Source organism: Solea senegalensis, linkage group LG16, assembly GCF_019176455.1.
Source record: "Solea senegalensis isolate Sse05_10M linkage group LG16, IFAPA_SoseM_1, whole genome shotgun sequence".
Taxonomy (NCBI): Eukaryota; Metazoa; Chordata; class Actinopteri; order Pleuronectiformes; family Soleidae; genus Solea; species Solea senegalensis.
Window position 1 is genome coordinate 17,236,035 of NC_058036.1, and position 17,740 is coordinate 17,253,774.

At 39.8% G+C, this 17,740-nt stretch overlaps 2 protein-coding genes and 1 long non-coding RNA gene across 5 annotated transcripts; 1 reads left to right on the plus strand and 2 right to left on the minus strand.

Moving 5' to 3' along the window:
- Nucleotides 1-1,186: 1,186 nt before the first annotated feature.
- Nucleotides 1,187-8,009, plus strand: slc18b1 (solute carrier family 18 member B1). Of its 2 annotated transcripts, none has more exons than XM_044047540.1 (14): nucleotides 1,187-1,447; nucleotides 1,913-2,055; nucleotides 3,221-3,316; nucleotides 3,405-3,478; nucleotides 3,679-3,826; nucleotides 4,081-4,237; nucleotides 5,258-5,394; nucleotides 5,491-5,592; nucleotides 5,681-5,772; nucleotides 6,163-6,258; nucleotides 6,373-6,447; nucleotides 6,555-6,648; nucleotides 6,998-7,044; nucleotides 7,189-8,009. In XM_044047540.1, the coding sequence occupies exons 1-14, from the start codon at nucleotides 1,417-1,419 to the stop codon at nucleotides 7,244-7,246; spliced, it is 1,350 nt and encodes a 449-aa protein (XP_043903475.1). In that variant the 5' UTR covers nucleotides 1,187-1,416; the 3' UTR covers nucleotides 7,247-8,009. The 2 variants fall into 2 exon arrangements, with proteins under 2 accessions (XP_043903475.1, XP_043903476.1); XM_044047541.1 differs by having other exon boundaries at nucleotides 7,192-8,009.
- LOC122782940 lies at nucleotides 3,783-7,019 on the minus strand. The gene is made up of 3 exons (XR_006361989.1): nucleotides 6,892-7,019; nucleotides 5,504-5,590; nucleotides 3,783-3,870 (listed from the first exon to the last, which is right to left on the minus strand). It is a non-coding gene; the product is annotated as an uncharacterized LOC122782940 (long non-coding RNA).
- On the minus strand, nucleotides 8,009-17,669 carry ahi1 (Abelson helper integration site 1). 2 transcript variants are annotated; one of them, XM_044047538.1, is made up of 27 exons: nucleotides 17,588-17,669; nucleotides 17,137-17,203; nucleotides 16,871-17,001; nucleotides 16,139-16,656; nucleotides 15,955-16,025; nucleotides 15,684-15,873; nucleotides 15,247-15,439; nucleotides 15,067-15,162; nucleotides 14,783-14,968; nucleotides 14,546-14,698; nucleotides 14,120-14,252; nucleotides 13,751-13,874; nucleotides 13,053-13,282; nucleotides 12,734-12,840; nucleotides 12,508-12,626; nucleotides 12,253-12,383; nucleotides 12,034-12,174; nucleotides 11,744-11,931; nucleotides 11,607-11,652; nucleotides 11,471-11,517; nucleotides 10,667-10,784; nucleotides 10,289-10,347; nucleotides 10,097-10,162; nucleotides 9,860-10,022; nucleotides 9,695-9,780; nucleotides 8,932-9,020; nucleotides 8,009-8,467 (listed from the first exon to the last, which is right to left on the minus strand). In XM_044047538.1, exons 2-27 carry the CDS (start codon nucleotides 17,144-17,146, stop codon nucleotides 8,299-8,301), a joined length of 3,564 nt encoding a protein of 1,187 aa, XP_043903473.1. In that variant the 5' UTR covers nucleotides 17,147-17,203; nucleotides 17,588-17,669; the 3' UTR covers nucleotides 8,009-8,298. The 2 variants fall into 2 exon arrangements, with proteins under 2 accessions (XP_043903473.1, XP_043903474.1); XM_044047539.1 differs by lacking the exon at nucleotides 8,932-9,020 and having other exon boundaries at nucleotides 17,137-17,669.
- Between the last annotated feature and the right edge of the window lie 71 nt (nucleotides 17,670-17,740).

Here is a 17,740-nt window from a genome sequence, read left to right on the forward strand (position 1 = left end):
TACACTTGTTCATAAAAGAATGAACCGGCAAAGGTGTCAAATACCGCATTATTCACAAATTGAGAAGATAAGATTAATGTAGCTTTGGTGCTAATGTACAAAGAAACAAATATGGGGATATCAGGACATTTGTCATTTTACGTGAAGGTTATTTTCAAGAGAGTAATTTAAGAGAGTGTACGGGAAATTTAGTGCATAGAGCTTTTCATCCAACGCAGCTTCAGAGATGTCAGCAACAGTGTGTGTCAGTTTAACAGCAATACTGCCGAAGGAAGAGTTGGTTGCCTGATTTTATTTCTCTTATTTTGTGAAAGAAATTAAAATGGTATAACCATGTAGGACCCATGGGCTGAACAAAGTCTAATAAAAAAAAAAGAATTATTGTTCAAAAATGTTTGGGTTATGTTTTTATTTCCTGTTTGATTCCTTTATGCTCTGATGCAATGTTAATGGTTTCTGAAGCTCAAACCACAGACTGTTTCCTTCTGTCACTTTGTTGCACAATAGTGGGTTTTACATATTTGCAATATTTGGAATGCTAAAATGTTACGCTTACTTTTTTTAATGTTCTCATTAAAAACTTGTAATGATTCAAGGAATTTATTTATCTAGTTTGAAAACTACAGGATTTTAAAATCTTAAGCCTTTCAAGTAACAAACGATTATATTATTTAAATATTGATAGGATCACACAGCAACACAGTGACAGAACTGCCTCATCATATTATATCAACAATTATATTATGAGAAAAAGAATAAAACAGCATACATACAGGGATTAAAGTCAGAATTCTGAGATTAAAGTCAGAATCCTGAGGAAAAAAGGCAGAATTATTCTGATATTAAAATCAGAATTTTAAGAAAAAAAAGTCAGAATTCTGAGACTAGTCAGAATTTTAAGAAAAAGTCAGAATTCTGAGATAACTCAGAATTTTAAGAAAATTTTTTAAATGTGACCCTTCCGTGCATATTACTACTAGTAGTAGTAGAAGTAGAGCTTGTGACAAAAAAAGATTTAAATAAACTACACACTCATTAAAGTTGCCAGACAATAATAAGCAGTAATGTATCATCACATCATTAAACAATCTTACGTATTTATCAATCCATTTGTCCACCGGAAGCTAAGACTCTTATTTTGAAGGAGGTGAAAGGAAGTAGTATTGGATGGTGATATATTGTTGATACCTGACTTGAAGAGGAGAGTGACACTGAGAGCTCATCTTCGACACTAGTTCGTTGTGACGGAGCAGACAGTGTGGATTGAAAGCTGTAGAAGTGTAGGACTGCGGTTGTTAGTGTGTTTTCTGGATTTATTCCCTCTTCGTTATGTCACCGCATGAGTTTCTGGTCTGAATCACTTCATTAAAACACCCGGAAAGTTAAAAAGAAAGAAAGAAAAGAGACGAGCAAAGTATGGACCCGCACGTTGAATCTCGGCAAACAGGTTGGTAGTGACTTTTACACCCATGACTAACTGTATCATCACAGAAACGACCGTCACAGTTACGCGTTTTGACACTGGTAATCCGACTATAGGCCTTAATCTGAAAGAATCATATGATGTAAAGAGTGTGTTATTTACGTGTTATAATTCAGTATCATTTTGGATTTATTGTGCAGGCCATAATAATAATGTATGTGTGATGTGAAAAAATTAGTTCACATGGTTTAATCTGATTGTGGCTAATCCAGTGTCAGAATTTGGAAAGAATATTCTGGTCTTTGTATATATATAAATCAGATTATAATGTATTGAGTTTTCACAACAGTGTAATGTAATCTGTACTGTAATCAGGTATATGTGCATGGAATGTGAGCCCACCAACTCATGTAAACATTGTAATCGGAATGTTGAATGTCTCTTATTTTAACTTTATCCATTTCACCCCCATGTTCATTATGATGTCAGATAACAGCACTTCAGCTGAATCAGCAGACGTTCCCTCGAGGAGGATGACGAGACGACAGACTTTCACGCTGTTATCGATGGCATCGGTCAACTTCAGCTCAATGATGTGCTACTCGATATTAGGCCCATTTTTCCCCACTGAGGTAAGCGAGCAACTTCAAGGTGCATTAGACTGTAACAGAGTAGGGGGGGTTTGATACCCATTTCATTCACAAATAAATAATCAACATTTATTTGAAGGTGTCACAACAGCAGCAGTCATTTTGGACTTTGTATATTATGAAACATAATGGTGAAGATTAGATTTATTTTATAAATTGCTGCTGTAAGTCTTTGTCATTTGACTTTAAAGCAGCCACTGTAAAGCAAGGATCATGGCTGCTATAGATGACGTCTGATGCATGCAGGATGCATTTGATGTGTTGAAACCTGTGTTGAAAGTTGTCCATGTACAGTAGCATCACTCAAATCAGATTTTCATACTAGGTCTGAAATGGGTCAAATGTCCCTTTCTGTAGACTCTAGAGCGACCTGTTACGCAAACATTTCATTGTTAAAAAAACCAATCTTACGACATATACTAATCCACTTTTACAACTCTGAAATAGTTTCTCCGCAGTGGAATGAAGTGAATGAATAGTCATGTGCTTGACCTCCAGAGTGTTTTTTGTTCCCTGAAGGAGAACATTTGTGTTTTACTCACAGTGGAGACGTGTTGAAGTTGGTTAGGTCTGCTCTCCATATAGCTAGTGAACAAAATGTCACATGAAAAGATTCTGATCAACTATTTGTGGTGGCATCAGCTTATAGAAAACTTAATTGTCGACGGACTCACTTTGCATTTCGTATCCTGGAAAAACAAACTATTCCGACAGGGCTGGTGCTGTGTGGTTAGTTTCCTGAGAGGCATTTATATATATATTGGTTGATTCAATTAGTAGAAAAACACAGTATGTTTTTTCTTATGCACCCTAAGGTCGTTACTACCATGTGATTTGTGTGTGCGTTGATGAATATTTCACTAAATGACTGCTGCTGGAGTTTATCTGAAAGGCTGTCCATCTGTTAGCAAATTCCTGTTTACTCTTTTGAATGTACTCACTGACGACGTCACAAAAAATTGAGTTTTCAAGAAATCCCTCTCTTTTAAAATGGGCAAAACGTCATCTACGATTAGGTCCAGATCACATATTAGGTGGCAATTTAAATCTAATAGAAGTCCCATTACATAAATTCAGACGCGTATACAGTACCTCCACATATCTTGTTTCTGCTGAAGACCTATTAAGCATAAATATCTCCACACAGGCAGTGAAGAAAGGAGCCAGTCAAACTGAGGTCGGTCTCATATTCGGCTGCTATGCTGTCTGCAACTTAATTGGCTCATTAGTGATGGGAAAATATGTAAGTATACGTCACTGTGTCCTCATCGGACGTCTGTGTGTTCTGTCGTGTAAATACTGACGCTGATTCTCGTTCTCTGTCTCGTCAGATTGTCCAGATTGGCGCAAAGTTTATGCTCATTACAGGACTATTTGTGTCATCGGGCTGCACTATTCTGTTTGGGTAAGTATTGGTTGGTCAGTAATAATGTTGGTGACATATTACTGATATGATACTCATATTTGTGAATGTATCTGGTGTAATAAAGCAAAAATGAATCATTCTGAATTAACAACTTACGTATCAGCCTGCCTTATGTTCAGTCTCTCTATTTAGATGTTCTTTTCATCATCAGCTGATTCTCCCCTTTCTTTCATTCTCAGATTGCTTGACCGTGTTCCTGCGGGACCTGCGTTCATATCTCTTTGCTTTATAGTGCGGTCTGTCGACGCCTTGGGCTTCGCCGCTGCGATGACCTCGTCTTTCGCAGTGACAGCAAAAATATTCCCCAACAATGTGGCGACTGTTCTGGTGAGTGTAGACAACCCGTGTCTCCCTGGTATGTTGTTTGGACGCTGGAATCATGAGAAGACAAAAAAGTATTATGGTGGGAGAGGTTTTGTTTCTCACTTTTACCCTGGTGCCATGGTAAAGGAAAATATTAAACCTGCAGCATTAGCAGTGAACAGGAAGCCCAAATTTGCAGTACCATGTTTGCTGTGCATATTTTCTCTGCTGTGTATGTAATCCTATATTTAAATGTGATTCATTTCTATTTTTTTTAGGGGAGTTTGGAGATTTTCACAGGACTTGGTCTTATTCTGGGGCCACCACTCGGAGGATGGTTCTATCAGTCATTTGGATATGAAGTTCCTTTTATGCTTCTTGGATGTTTCCTGTTGATCATGGTTCCTTTCAACATTTACATCTTGCCAACTATAGGTATTAGTTATAATCATAATAATGATCTTTATCAAAAAGTAATGGGAAAAACAAAGTCTCAATAACAAGTAAAACAAAAACAACTAGGACTGCATGCAGTCATGATTTATGTCGGTACAACAAACACACTTGGACGAGTTTGCTCAGTTACGTAGGGTGTAAATTGCCAAAATGGATGCCAAAATTCGGAATGGCCGACTTCCTGTTGAGTTGAGGCCATGGTTACTATTGACTTTTTTGTTTGTCTTGATCTATAACATCTTCCCTCCAAGTTTCGGGAAATTTGGTGGAACTAAATTTTGCCTCCGTTTTCACCTTAGGGCCCTTGTCCCATTCATGGCTTGGGCTCTGAAGTAAAGTAGAAAAACAGTTCAGTAAAACTGACACAAAGAAAGTAGGAGGCTAGATAAATGAAAGGCACTGTCTGAGGACGGGGCCTCGAGGGCCCCAACATACTGTATGTGCCATATGTGTGCGTAAGGAATTCAAACGGGTCTCAAACTCAAACGACCTGGGGGAGCCGATGACGGTCCAGTCCAGTCATGAGGGGGCCGGTCATGTGAAAAACATTTAAACTATGCGGGATATTGGCTTTAAATATATCCCGATAACGCAATGACGATATTCATGATGTCGTTTGACAGAATTTCAAAATAAAAGTTTGTAATATCATGCAACGTGAAATAAAAATTGAAAAAATTGTAATAAAAAAAACTGTAATAAAAAAACACTAAACATGCTCATATATGTATATGTATATATGTATGTATACACATACATACATACATACATATACATACATATATATATATACATATATATATATATATATACATATATATATACATACATATATATATATACATACATATGAACATGAGACTGGAGAGAAACTATTTTCAGTCTTTACTCCATAATTCTTTTTTCTTTTTCACATGTTGGGTCCTACAGTTAATTTGTACACATTTCATAAGTCAGTATTGTAGCAGTGAGCTGAATTTTGTGCTTCTCTATACTCAGATGCAGACCCGTCGAAGGATTCGTTCCTTCGGCTCCTGACGCACGTGAAAATAGTCCTGCTCTGCTACGTGATATTCACTCTGAGTGCAGGTCTGGGTTTCCTGGACGCCACGCTGTCCCTGTATGCTATTGAAAAGGTAATGTCCCTTCTTCTTCTTGTTAAGTCACATTTCTGCAGGTACAAACCCTCTGTGCATCATACAAATGTGCCACCCCCCCTCCCCCCGTTGTAGTATGATCTCTCACCTGGCTACGTGGGGCTCATCATGCTTGGTTTGTCGCTGCCGTACTGCCTGGCGTCTCCACTGATGGGTTATTTCACTGATAAATATCCTGTGAGTATAAAAGATCAACATGATTAGATATTTGTTTGTATTTATTGTTTATCTTTTAGGACGAGTGTGAACAAAATCTCTTCGTCAGGCCACGAGAAGTTGGTTTATGGTGACGGGAGGTGTTACCACCGCAATCGGGTTCTGCCTGTGCGGCCCCGCCCCTTTCCTTCAGATCCCAAGGTGAGAATGAAATGGTGCAGCTGTGGGTCCGCAGGTCTTGAAGGCCGACAGTTTGATCCCTGGCTCCTTTAGTGTCCTTGGTGTTTATGCCTATGCATGGTGTCATCAAAGCTAGAAAAGCACTATATTAAAAATAGATTATCACAATATGTCGCCATATATTATTTATGCACTGGAAACACATTGATAAATGAAAGTGTTTACTGCTTTTGCACAAAGCATTACACACAGTCACCTTGGTATATTGTTATTTGTATAGATCTGTAAATTTTATCTTATATTGACCTCATTTTGTCTTGCTGTTTCAGTACTGTTCACAAACACATCCTCACAAGGGTTACTGACTTGTTTTTAATGTGTTGTTTTTGTTCCTTGTCTTCACATGTGCAGTCAGCTGTGGTTACTGGTGTTCATGCTCGGTGTAATTGGGTTTTCTCTGGGCATGACTGCAATCCCCACGTTCCCCGAGATCATCGCGTGTGCCTAGTAAGTGGCTTCACATGTCGTGTACCTACTACGTTCATGACCTACAGATGTCGCCAAGCACAAAACCTCTACAAGTACACAATACTTAAAACTATTTTCTTTACTCCTGAGCAGCAAAGAAGGATTTCAGGAAGGACTAAGCACTCTTGGAATGGTTTCTGGGCTGTTTGGTGCAGTTTGGTCTGTGGGGTGAGTTGCCTTCATGTAATAGATAAGAAACTACTTGTTGGTAGTAATGTCATGCCTGTTTAGATTTTTCGTGATATGATAATGAAGTTGTGGTTTGTTTTTTTAAGGATGTTTTACGGTCCAATAGCGGGCGGTCTTATCACACAACATCTGAGCTTTGAGTGGGCAGCTGTAATCCAAGGAGGACTGGCACTTCTGGGTGTAAGTATGGCTTTTGTGTGATTTTTTCCCCCAGTATTTGCATGGAAATTCATGTGAGGAAACACATGACACCTTGAAAAACATCCTGCAGATTCTAATTTCATTTGATTCAAAAGACGGCAGTGTATATAGATTTATCTCCATGTTATGAAACACCTCATCGAGCATCCATGGCTTATTTTGTTAGATATACTGTACATGATTAGTGTTCAGTGTCATGATGACTAAATGTCCATTCCTTACCTAGTTATAGTTCTGGGGGTTAAACTCTTCATGTAGACTGATAAAGAAGTGATTCTTGTGTCTCAGCAGCTGATCACATGAAACTCAGTGACTTCTCTTTCCTCAGGCTTTTCCACTTGCTGTGTATTATATCTGTCAAAGACCACAACAAAGGTAATTATTAACCCTTTAATTGTAAAAATGTAAGTGACGTTTGTCGAGATGCCCCCATGTACTGCATGTGTACAGCAATTTAGTGTGGACTATTATTTGTGCACTGGCCAGGATCTAACACTTGATTTTATGTTTTCATTAAAGCAGTCCAGAAGCTGGGAGCAGACAGTCGGATGAACTCACTCCTCTCCTGAATGAATAAACTAAATTTTAAAAAATGCAATCACACCTTACTTTCTTACCTCCTGGTGAGCATCTGCCTTTGAGTTCAATATTTTTTGAAATTCTTGTCACAGGAATCTAAATAATTCTGTCAGTGTGTTGAAGACATTGTCAGGTTTTTTCCATTAATGTGTTGTAGAGGGTTTTTTTGTATAGCTTAACAACTATACAACAAAGCAGAATAATGGGGCAGCACTGACTTTGACCTGGTGCATTCGATTAGCATTTTTGCACTGTGGATAAATGAAACACGAGTGAATTTACCCACAGTACATTTCAACTTCTCTTCACTCACTAAATGTGCCTTTTGTTCTCCATCACATGATTTTTATTCATTGATGAAGTGACACAGATTGAAAGCTTCCTGTTCACTGTAGCTGTTGTATGTTGATATGAATTATAAATTTTAATCTTTTAATTTCCCTAATCCCAAAGCTATTGAGTCACATTCTAATACAGCATATATATTTATTATGTCTAATTTTGTTAACTGGCATACACTGTATGTTTGTTTGTGGGTGTGATGTCAGACCGTTTATATTTAAAGAGAGAAACAACTTTTGAGAATGAATAATCTGTATTTTTTTAGTTCATCTCATATAGACTAAGAAAATAAAACAGAATTGTAGTGTCAAGACATTTTTACACACATTTCCTTGATTTGTGTACAAAGCAGAATATAAATACTGACTCTTTATATAGTAAAAAAAAAAGTTCCAACTTTAAAATACAAATTGTATGTGTGAGCTTTTGTTTCATAAAATGTGTTTTTACAATAAAAAATAAAAATGTAGTCTATATTTATTATAGCACCTTCTAATCTTGAGTGCTTTACGCTACAGTTTTGCCATTCACCCATTCACACACATACATACAGCACTTCTGTTTTTTCTATCACACGTTATTCACTTGCTGCCGACACAGCCAGCAGGAGCAACTGGGTCTTGCCCATGGACACCTTGGCGTGTACTCCTGACTTTCTGGGTGGAAGGCGACCTGTTCTACCCACCGTCAACCCTGTGTCCCATGAGTTTAAGTATCAGGCTCAAAGGCACTGTTAGTCTGTCCAGTCGGTGTCTTTGGGAGAGGTCTGTCTGTTGACCTGCCTCTCCTCCTGGTGCTGGTCGAGCCTGAAACGACTGTGGTCCTGAATGAGGGTTCAGGGACTCCGGGTTTCTTCACTTTCTTTTTTCTTCGAGTTCTGTGGACAAGGTGTCGTTGGCAAGATTTGTTTAACTGTGTTTGTCAAAAAGAGTCTCATGCAGTGAAAGGTACCCATGTCCCTGTGAATAAAGACTACGTTCACATTACCAGCCACGTGGATCAACTCAGATTTGATGGTTCATATTTAGATCTACAAGTGTCTTACGTCGGTTTTTCATGTAAACATAAGTTTAATCTGAAACAGCATACATGTGCAAATTCTCCTTCATTGTTTGGCTCTCCCACTTTGCCACTGCAGGTCAATGAAAACAGCAAAAGCCTTGTGTTATCGCATACAGATACAGATCTGATCTACAGCCACATACTGAAGTGACGCAAGTCTGGTTTGAAAATCAGACCTTTTGTATTGGATTTCTGTTTCCACAACAAGAAAAATAAAAATGTTTTTTTTTCAGCTGGGCAATGTGAACGCAGCCATAGTCACATAAGTGAGTCACTTACGTGGCATCAGTCACCTCAGGTTCAGTGTCAGAGAGATTTGGCTCGGAAAGGAACCTAAGTTCCCCGGAAGAACTAATTGCAGCGGACACCTTTGAAAAAGTAAGAAAGATGTAGACCAGGAAAGAAGAGTGAAACACCATCCAGCCTTTTAATCTACTTGGAAAAATTGCATTTCAGTTAAAAGGCCTGTTCTTATTAAAAGGGTACCAACACCCTTAGAGACAGATCTGAGGTGGAGTGTAGTAGCTTCACCAGACAGAGACACCATAGAGCTCCAGTAGCTGACATCACATAATCCTGTCACACAACACTCAGACAGCAGTGGTTATCTGCAGACTGCAAGAGAGCAGGCAGAAATAGAAGCAAGTGGAACTCTCTTGGGGACCACATGAGAAGTGATTAGGTCAGTGGTAAGAATCAGGGTTAGTTTGCCAAAACAGCCAAGGACAAGCAGAAGGGAGAGCATTTTACCAGATCACCAAAGGTCCTGAGAGAGGAGAGGTGGATCACTGCCATTACAACTCGCTCAAAGTTGAGCATAGATGATCCGTCTTCTGTTTCTATGATCGTATACATTTATACATGTACTACAGTGTTTAGAATCGCTTTTGGGGATTTCACGTGTAGGGAGACATGAAGCAATGCCACCTTTACAAAAAATAATTTAAGAACGAAAGAAAAAAAGATTGGAAAAATCATATTTCCATTGTGTTTAAGCCACATCCTGGAAAAAAAATGCAAGTGTACATTTCTAGCTCCTTACCCTGGTTGGTGTTGACCTCTCAACTGTCCCATCAGACAAGGCTGCATGGGCTTCTACGGACTGACTGACGTCGTCTTTAAAATCTCCTACAAAGATTAAAAAAGTTCATGCACGTTATAAAAACAAAAAGAGTCAAACTACCACGAGCAAATATGATCAACTTACTCTGATCGACGACATAAGAAGCAAGAAGATATCCCTGCTGTCCATTGGCCAGACGTCCAAACCACCAGTTGTCATTGTCTTTGTACAGCACATGGATGACATCACCGCGTTGTATGGTCAGCTCATCAGAGCGGTTGGCTCTGTAGTCGTACAGCGAGACGACCTGTGAGACGAATACGATATTGAATAAAACACGATGGGGGAAACTGTCAGCTCACATCTTCAGTGGACACTCACAACTTGTTGAACGGCAGAAGAATCTGTTTCCACGTGGACACCAGGGAAGACGTGGTCAGAAAGGTTCTGACGGAGAGATAAAGGGACATTAGTAAAATCATGTGGCAGCTGCTCTGACTGCTGGTTAAAATGCTGTCTACAAAGAACGCAGGGGTAAAAAGACATCATAAAGGGTTAGGGTTAAAGCCTTACCGACTGCAGCCTGACAGATGAAGCTCCTTTCAGACGCTGACCAACTGGGACGAACTTGCCTGCGATGATAAGAAAATACAATAAGAAGAAGCAAAAATATTTCAATACAATCCAGTGACATGACAGTATTTGCGGAGATCCCATACAGATACTTGTCAGAATCACAAGAGGTCCATCACTTTCTCTGTATATGGAGTTCATCTTTTCAGACAGAGGCTCGAAAACCACACCAGGGATCATGTGGTCCAGGTCATAACCCCTCTACGGGTTTTACTTTGTTTGGCTATAATCTTAAGAAAATATGTGACCTCACATGTCTGAGGGCTGCAGTAGAGCCATTCATTGGGTTAAATGCATTACTGAACAGGCCTCTCTTACGTGTCTGGGTGCTCAGTGCTGCCTGTGGGATAAGCTGCTCTGCCAAAGAACCCGAGAGCTGCAGCTTGGAATGCGGCGACAGCAGAGAGGGAGGTGGTAATGATGCGTTTAATCCCACCTGGAAAAGCAAAGAGTTTGAATTCACAGTTCACATATAGAATCAGAGTTGAGGCTTAACAGTTCAATACGCAACAGTCAGTACATAATAATGGGCTTATTATGAATTTATTTTTCGTGCTATAAAGCAGCGATGAGCAAGATTTAAGCTTCCCATTAAAAACACCCACATTTCCCTTTATAATTATATAATACAAATTCAAGAAAGAAATCCAAACTAAAGCAAAGGTTACAGAAAACAAAAAATTGTGGTAGACATTTTGACAGGTCACAGTAGGAGAAGCGCATTAATCAAACTGATGGCTGAGTTCCATTCTGCTGCTTCACTTTCACAGTAAATGCTGGCTTGTTCAGTGCTTAAAAGAAACCTGAATGGAAACACAGGACATAACAAAAAATCTTGAAATCTTGTATTTATTGTTTTTTACACTTGAAGGAGGTGGAAGGGTTGGCATATTGATAAAAAAATAAATGAGAAGAACTACAACGGAAGCAGATTCAGAAGTCACGGGGTTGTTAATTTCACTGCCGTGGAAAATAAATGTGGCAATAACAGTTTATCTCATTTATCTAACTCCTAATATTTGGCTCTATTGGAAACCTAGCTCCTGTGCTTTCCCTCCTAGTTAAACACATCAAAATAAATGTCTCCTATAAGCAAAAAGAGCTACACTGATCAATACTCACTGTGCCAGCATCTGCTGTTAAGCTCCTCCCCCCTGTGTGAAGCTTGTCTGCAAAGCACAAACATGAGACACATTAAATTCTACCTGCACATTTAGAGCCACAGGCGCAGATTAATCTGAATGTAATCACATCCTACCTTGCTCACGGGTGTATCCAGAAGAATAAGACCTGTAATTCGGCTCCTAGAAATGTTTTAAAACAGGGAGTCTTATGATGATAATCTAAACTGTAATGTAAAAGTGTATTTCAATGTAAAAGAGGCTGAGTATTTACAAGTACTGAATCCAGTTGTTCTTGAACACGTTGCATTTTCAGTGCACGTCTTGCTGCTTGGGCGAACTGGTCAATGGCTGCGGCTTTGTCCTGTAACACTGGAGGATCAGGTGTGTTTCTCATGGTCCTGGTGTCTGCTGAAGCCGATCTGCTCCCTGTTTTTATATTGTGCACTTCCAGCTGTGAGACTGTATGAGACAGTAAGACGTACAGTAGTTATAGCTCAGGGTATTTCAATGGCCTGTCCGCATTAATGAGTCAAACTAATTCTCGTGTTTTTCGGCACACACCTTTGTGGTCATACTGGTAAACGTGGACAGGCTGGCCCTGACCAAAGCCACAGAAGGCGACCATGTTCTCGTGAGGGTGGAACGACACACCGTGGAGGGCAGTGGGGTAACAGAGCTCAGAGTACACTGCGACTTGGTCACCTGAGACGACAAAAGCACACTTTGCAGAAAAAACTTGCAAAACAACTGGCTTTTTAATTGCAGGAAAATGATCCTCACCTGTGTCTGTATTCCAGACATACGCCATCCCATCCTCACTGCCAGAAAAGATGAAGTTCCCACACGGTGTGAAAGTGCTATAAATCCTCTCTCTGTAGTTTGTGGCTCCAGTGTACTTTTTTACAGCCAGACTGAGAGAAGATATACTTATGAACACAGAACATAACATAATACACGGTATATGATGGAAACATTATATACTATTTTCTCTACAGCTATTTCCTGTCAATACAGATTCAGTTTTGTCATAATTACATTCTCAGGTCCATCATCCTGAGGATACTGTCTTTGGCATGAATGAGGAGACACCGCCCGTTTGGATGAAGCTGCAGCCTGTTGATGGGGACACCGCTGAGGTCACGCTCATCAAACGTCTGTCAAGAGACAACACACAATGTAATATATTATTAGTAGAGTGTGTGATACACTATGTACACGTGTTTCGTATTTGAAAAAACAACATCAAAATCAACTCTTATACCTTCTCTATACACCAGCGATGACACGATGGTTGCCGCCTGCCGTCATTTACTGAAGTTTTCCACACAGTGATGCGACCCACATTGTCTGCAGAGAACATTCTCGTCCCTAAACACAACACGACAGATATATGGGGGTTAGCTTTTTGTGTGTGTGAGTGCTCTGTTTAGCTCCTGTGTGACAGTGAACCTGTATGCACCCTTAAACTGAACAGGTTAATCATTAATTTGATTTACAACGCTGATACTGCTGTGCATATAGTCCATAATTAGGGGAATGGGTAAACATTTTATAGGGAGGATTTATTGTAAACTTCATACCTTCGGAGTCAAAACAAAGAGCGTTAATGAAGCTGTTGTGGCCCTCAAACTCCCGCAGCAGCTGGCCATTCACATCATCGACGTCCAGCCTCCACACGCGCACCAGGCAGTCGTAGCCGCCCGTCACCACCAGGTGCTGGGCCGTAGGGTGATACTGAGCACTGTACACAAAGGACGGGTGGGGGAGCACCTTCTGTGCCGTTTCCGAAAACTTCTCCACGTTCCACTCTCTGAAGGGAAAAAGAGCAGTAACAGAAATATTTGTATGTTATTAATTGTGATATTTAAATGACGTGTTAGAACAACACTGCTGCCAAAAAACATACTGTGTCACTGATATTACAAAGAGAGGATGTACAACCTACCAGAGGGACACTAACTCCCCCTAGAGCCCAAACAAAAACATAGCAATTTAGTTACTGTTTCTTTTTTAAATTGTCTCCTTTTTTAGGTCGGCAGCTTGCAATTATTTTCAGAACTGAGAAATCTGTAGATTATTTTCTCAATTAAATAATTAGATCCTTGGTCAATAAAATACATGAACATGTTAAAAAAACACTGATCTGTTTGTTTCCCAAACGTTGACATGATGCTCAAAAAGCATGGATTATATAATGATTTAAATTTTTTTTTAAAAATTGCAGTTCTACTTTATTTTCAGTACTACTTATGGTTTTATTTGAAATAATTAGACTTACCGAACAGTTCCATCAGAGGAGGCAGACAAAAGTCTCTGGTCATCTCTGGACCAGCAGAGATCATACACTATTTTAAGATGACCAGTAAAGGCAGCCAGAACCTTTCCAGAGGGAATCTGATAAACTGAAACAGTAAAAATACAGTATAAACGAGGTATCATTTAAATTTGTTGTATGCTTGGACATTGCTGACTCCCAATGGCTTTATATCAAGGTCATAATAGCAAGATTTCACGCAGTAAATTGAAGTTGTAATCATGACAAGAATAATCCCCAGTGAGGCAACTGATGAGACCACTGTGTACAAACAACAACTTAATTAGCTGGAGATTTATGCTGACTTGTACCAGCAGGGGAGGTGTTGCTTACCCACAACAGGGAAAGCATCTCTGTCAGCACAAGCAGCAGCCAGCACAGTCCCAGCATGAGAGAAGAGCACAGTGAAACAGCCCATGTGACCACCACGGAACGCCAGCACAGGCTTGTTAGGAATCCGGCAGTTCTTTCACAGAAAAGAAAATTCTTGTAAGGCTTGTGCGTCAGGCAGAATTAGAGTCCGATGAGGAAGAACAATAAAAAGCTAAGACAATCAAGGTTTTAAATCACACCATTTAGTCTTCTGATATACCTGTATATTTATGCAAGAGCACGTTTAAGGGTTTCCCAGACTGAGGAGGGACAAACTTTTGCAAGCAAATGAAAAATTATAATACCCAAGTTGACTTAAATTATGTGAAGGCTACAATATTAAAACAATATGTACATTGTTATCCAAGGTCTGTTCACTCAACCAACCTGACCCGGCAGCCTGCTCCATCTCAGCGCTGGTGGACTGTCGTCTCGAGGCTGCGCCAGGCTCCTCTTAGTGACCTCATTCTGCAGCTCACTGTAAGAGGTGCTGCCTCGCTCCTCCTGTAAAGCCATCATCGAGCGTATACAAGGGTCCACCTGCAAAACAAAAACCAACTCTCTATCTTAGGCTTTGCATTAGAACGTAATAAAACAATCACTAATATGGAATAATCCGCTTACATGCTCGGGGAGTTTAATGCCTTTCACTGTAACATAAAGCGTGGATGCATATTTGTTTCGTGGATACTTCCTCCACCACTCGAACACCTCTACTGTCTTCGGTTGCCTCTTTGCTCGAGGTGGGGGACAGAAGAGCTGGAGACGAAGCTTACTGTCCACATTCAGCACACCATTTGTGCCAACGAGCTGAGCAGGAAGGAAAACATAAAATACGGTGAACATTTAGCAATTAAAACTGAGTCAAAAATGGTCTTTCATTTCAGTGATAAGGCTAAATAAGATACCTTGAGGAACGCCCATGCTATCTTCCTGAATCCCTGTTCATGCTCGTCAACACCAACGTTGGCCTTTGCTTCCTCCATAGATATAAAGTCCAGGATCTGCACAAGACATTTAAATGAAAAACCATTTATTCAAAACTACTTTAAAACTGGCCAAACGCTTGTAAATGTAATGTCTCTCACTTGAAAGAAAAGTATGACTCGGGGGCTTTCGTCGTTTTGTTCAACAAAGTGACCAAAGCGTTCGTTGAAGATGATTTGTTCCTGCCACTCAGGGATGACTGACTTGTTCTTCTTAAAGTCAAAAGGCTGTGTCATGATGGGAAGAATGTGGTCAACGCTCTCTTGCTCATAAAAGGAGGACACTGGCCGATGGCTATGAAAATCGAGAGATAGACATAATAAACTGCAAGCAAACAAACAATGAAGCCATATATTTTAAGTGTTAACTATATTTTTGTATGGACATTCAAAAAAGTTAGAGTAACTCTAACATTTAAATGACACCTAAGTAAGTCATGTTACTAGATTTTACTAAATCAAAGGAAAACAACTGCAAAAACTAACATTTCTGACTGCATGAAATGTGTGACAAAAGGTCAGAGAGTTTCCGTTCTCACCAGTCTTCTTTCTTCACATACTGTCCAGTGATTTCATCGACAACATGGATCTTCACCATCGGGTGTGAGATCATTAGGTCAGTTTTAAGGCGATCTGTTCTGTGAACGTAAACTCCCAGCACAAAGCTGTCGTCATCACATGTGGATTTCTGCTGTGCGTCTGCCTCTGTTTCACTCTCTTCTTTGACAACTGAATAAAAAAAAAAAACAACATTCAATTATTCAATATCGTACATTGTGGGGAACACTGTGACACTGGACGACCATTTACCATGCTTCTTCTTCTTCTTTTTCTTCTTCCCCTTGGATTCTGTTTCATTGTCCACATCTTCATCTTGTTCCCTGGTGGAGAAAAAGTATTTCACTTTACATCAATGTCTGTTTACATCTGTAGCCTTGATGCAAAATTTAAAAACCAACAGATCTAAAAATAGAATATAAACAGGTGCACACACCCAAAATCCGAGTCTGTAAGTACAGATTTCAGCTTCTTCTTTTTCTTCTTCCCAACTTCATTATTCAGTGAAACACTTTCCTTCGTCTTTTTTGGAAAGCTTGCTTCCTCCTGAGCAATCTGCTGCTGGTATTCATTCAGCAGTGTGTCCTCAGCATCCTCCACTCGTCTCTCTGTTTCTCCTTTGTTTTTCCCCTTTTTGCTTTTCCGCTTTCCATCCTCTGACTCAACAGTATTCCCAAACTTGACGGCATCTATGTTCCTCTGTATGAAACTTTTTTCATCTGGTATGGGGAGAGGGGGAAGCTCCCTCTTACCCTTCCTCTTGACAGATGATGTTGGAACCTCCTCTTCATTTATACTGTTTTTGATGTTAACCTTTTCAACAATTTCCCACTCTCTTCTTTTGTTCTTGGTGTAGCGAGGGCTGCCCTGTTCAGGGTCATATGTGTTCTGCAGAATGGTCTCATCATCTTCTGTGTCCTTCTTGAGACTGACATTCTCTTTCAGATTCTGGAGCTTTAAGGAATGAAATCAGACAGCAAAGAAATGTCAACATGCAGTCATGAACCATTTGAACCATTAAAATGGGTTTGTCTTCTTGATATGTTGTAAATCTATCAAGATGATTAAAATTGCTTTACGGTATGTTTGGCAAGTATTGTATACTTTGGAAATCTAGTGTGATGTTTTCCACCACTGGAGGCAGAACTACAGATTTTGGATCACATACCACGATGGTTTCTGAAGGTTCAGTGCTTTTTTTCTTTGTTGACTTTTTCTTCTGTGGCGCAGCAAATGTCTTGAGCATCAAATTGAATCTTTCCCGGGTCTTTTCCCGGTCTTCATTCTTACCCCTCTTACCTGTAAAGAAAGGTAATACAATCATTAGAACACGAGGCATTAGCTGGCTATTATCAACGGTGTTGCTGTGATATATAAATATGATAAAGTGGTCAGAGGATATATTATTGTGCAAACAGACAGAATTAAACTAACCTGCTGGCATCTTCAGGCGCTTCAATGTGACTCATTCTGAGAGTAAAAGGAGAGTAAGGCTTTCATTCTATAAATAAAAGAAACAGGGATAATACTTAACAAAATCCTCTCCTTGATGGTTCTAAGTACCCACAAAGTTAGCTTTTATCTGCTAACTAATTTTTTATACATAGAAGACACTGGGACGAAATCACAGTGTGTTTTTACAGTTAAATCTCGGCACATGCTGCTCGAAAAAGCAACCTTTGTGTGAGACCGCAGCTAAAGTTAGCCACATTAGCTAGCTTGCTACGTGCTAACGGTGGCTAACTAGCATTCTTAACGTTTTGATGACGCAGCAAAACTGAGGTTCTTCAACAAAGAACCCGAGGCTGCAAACAAAATCTGAACAAATTACAACAGAAAGCGGGACGCTGAGTAGTTCATGGCAGTTGCGTGTATCTGTGTCTACCCTGCAGTGATTGTGACGTCCTACAACTTCACCAACGACGCCACCACGGTTTCCAAGTCAACCCCAGACAACCACAACAACAAGGCTGCGCGTCAGGATGACGTCATTACGTCCATATATAATTTCACCAATGAAATGAGACGCCAGAGTAAT

What these genes read in the sequence shown, in the direction of transcription:
- slc18b1 (XM_044047540.1), top strand. Translation starts at nt 1,417, where the DNA reads ATGGACCCGCACGTTGAATCTCGGCAAACAG. An exon ending in GCCCATTTTTCCCCACTGAG is followed by an intron (nt 2,056 to 3,220) that starts GTAAGCGAGCAA and finishes ATCTCCACACAG; the next exon opens with GCAGTGAAGAAAGGAGCCAG. An exon ending in TGTCAAAGACCACAACAAAG is followed by an intron (nt 7,045 to 7,188) that starts GTAATTATTAAC and finishes TTTTCATTAAAG; the next exon opens with CAGTCCAGAAGCTGGGAGCA.
- ahi1 (XM_044047538.1), bottom strand. An exon ending in GAGTCATACTTTTCTTTCAA is followed by an intron (nt 15,163 to 15,246) that starts GTGAGAGACATT and finishes TGTCTTGTGCAG; the next exon opens with ATCCTGGACTTTATATCTAT. An exon ending in TTCTTATGTCGTCGATCAGA is followed by an intron (nt 9,781 to 9,859) that starts GTAAGTTGATCA and finishes TAATCTTTGTAG; the next exon opens with GAGATTTTAAAGACGACGTC.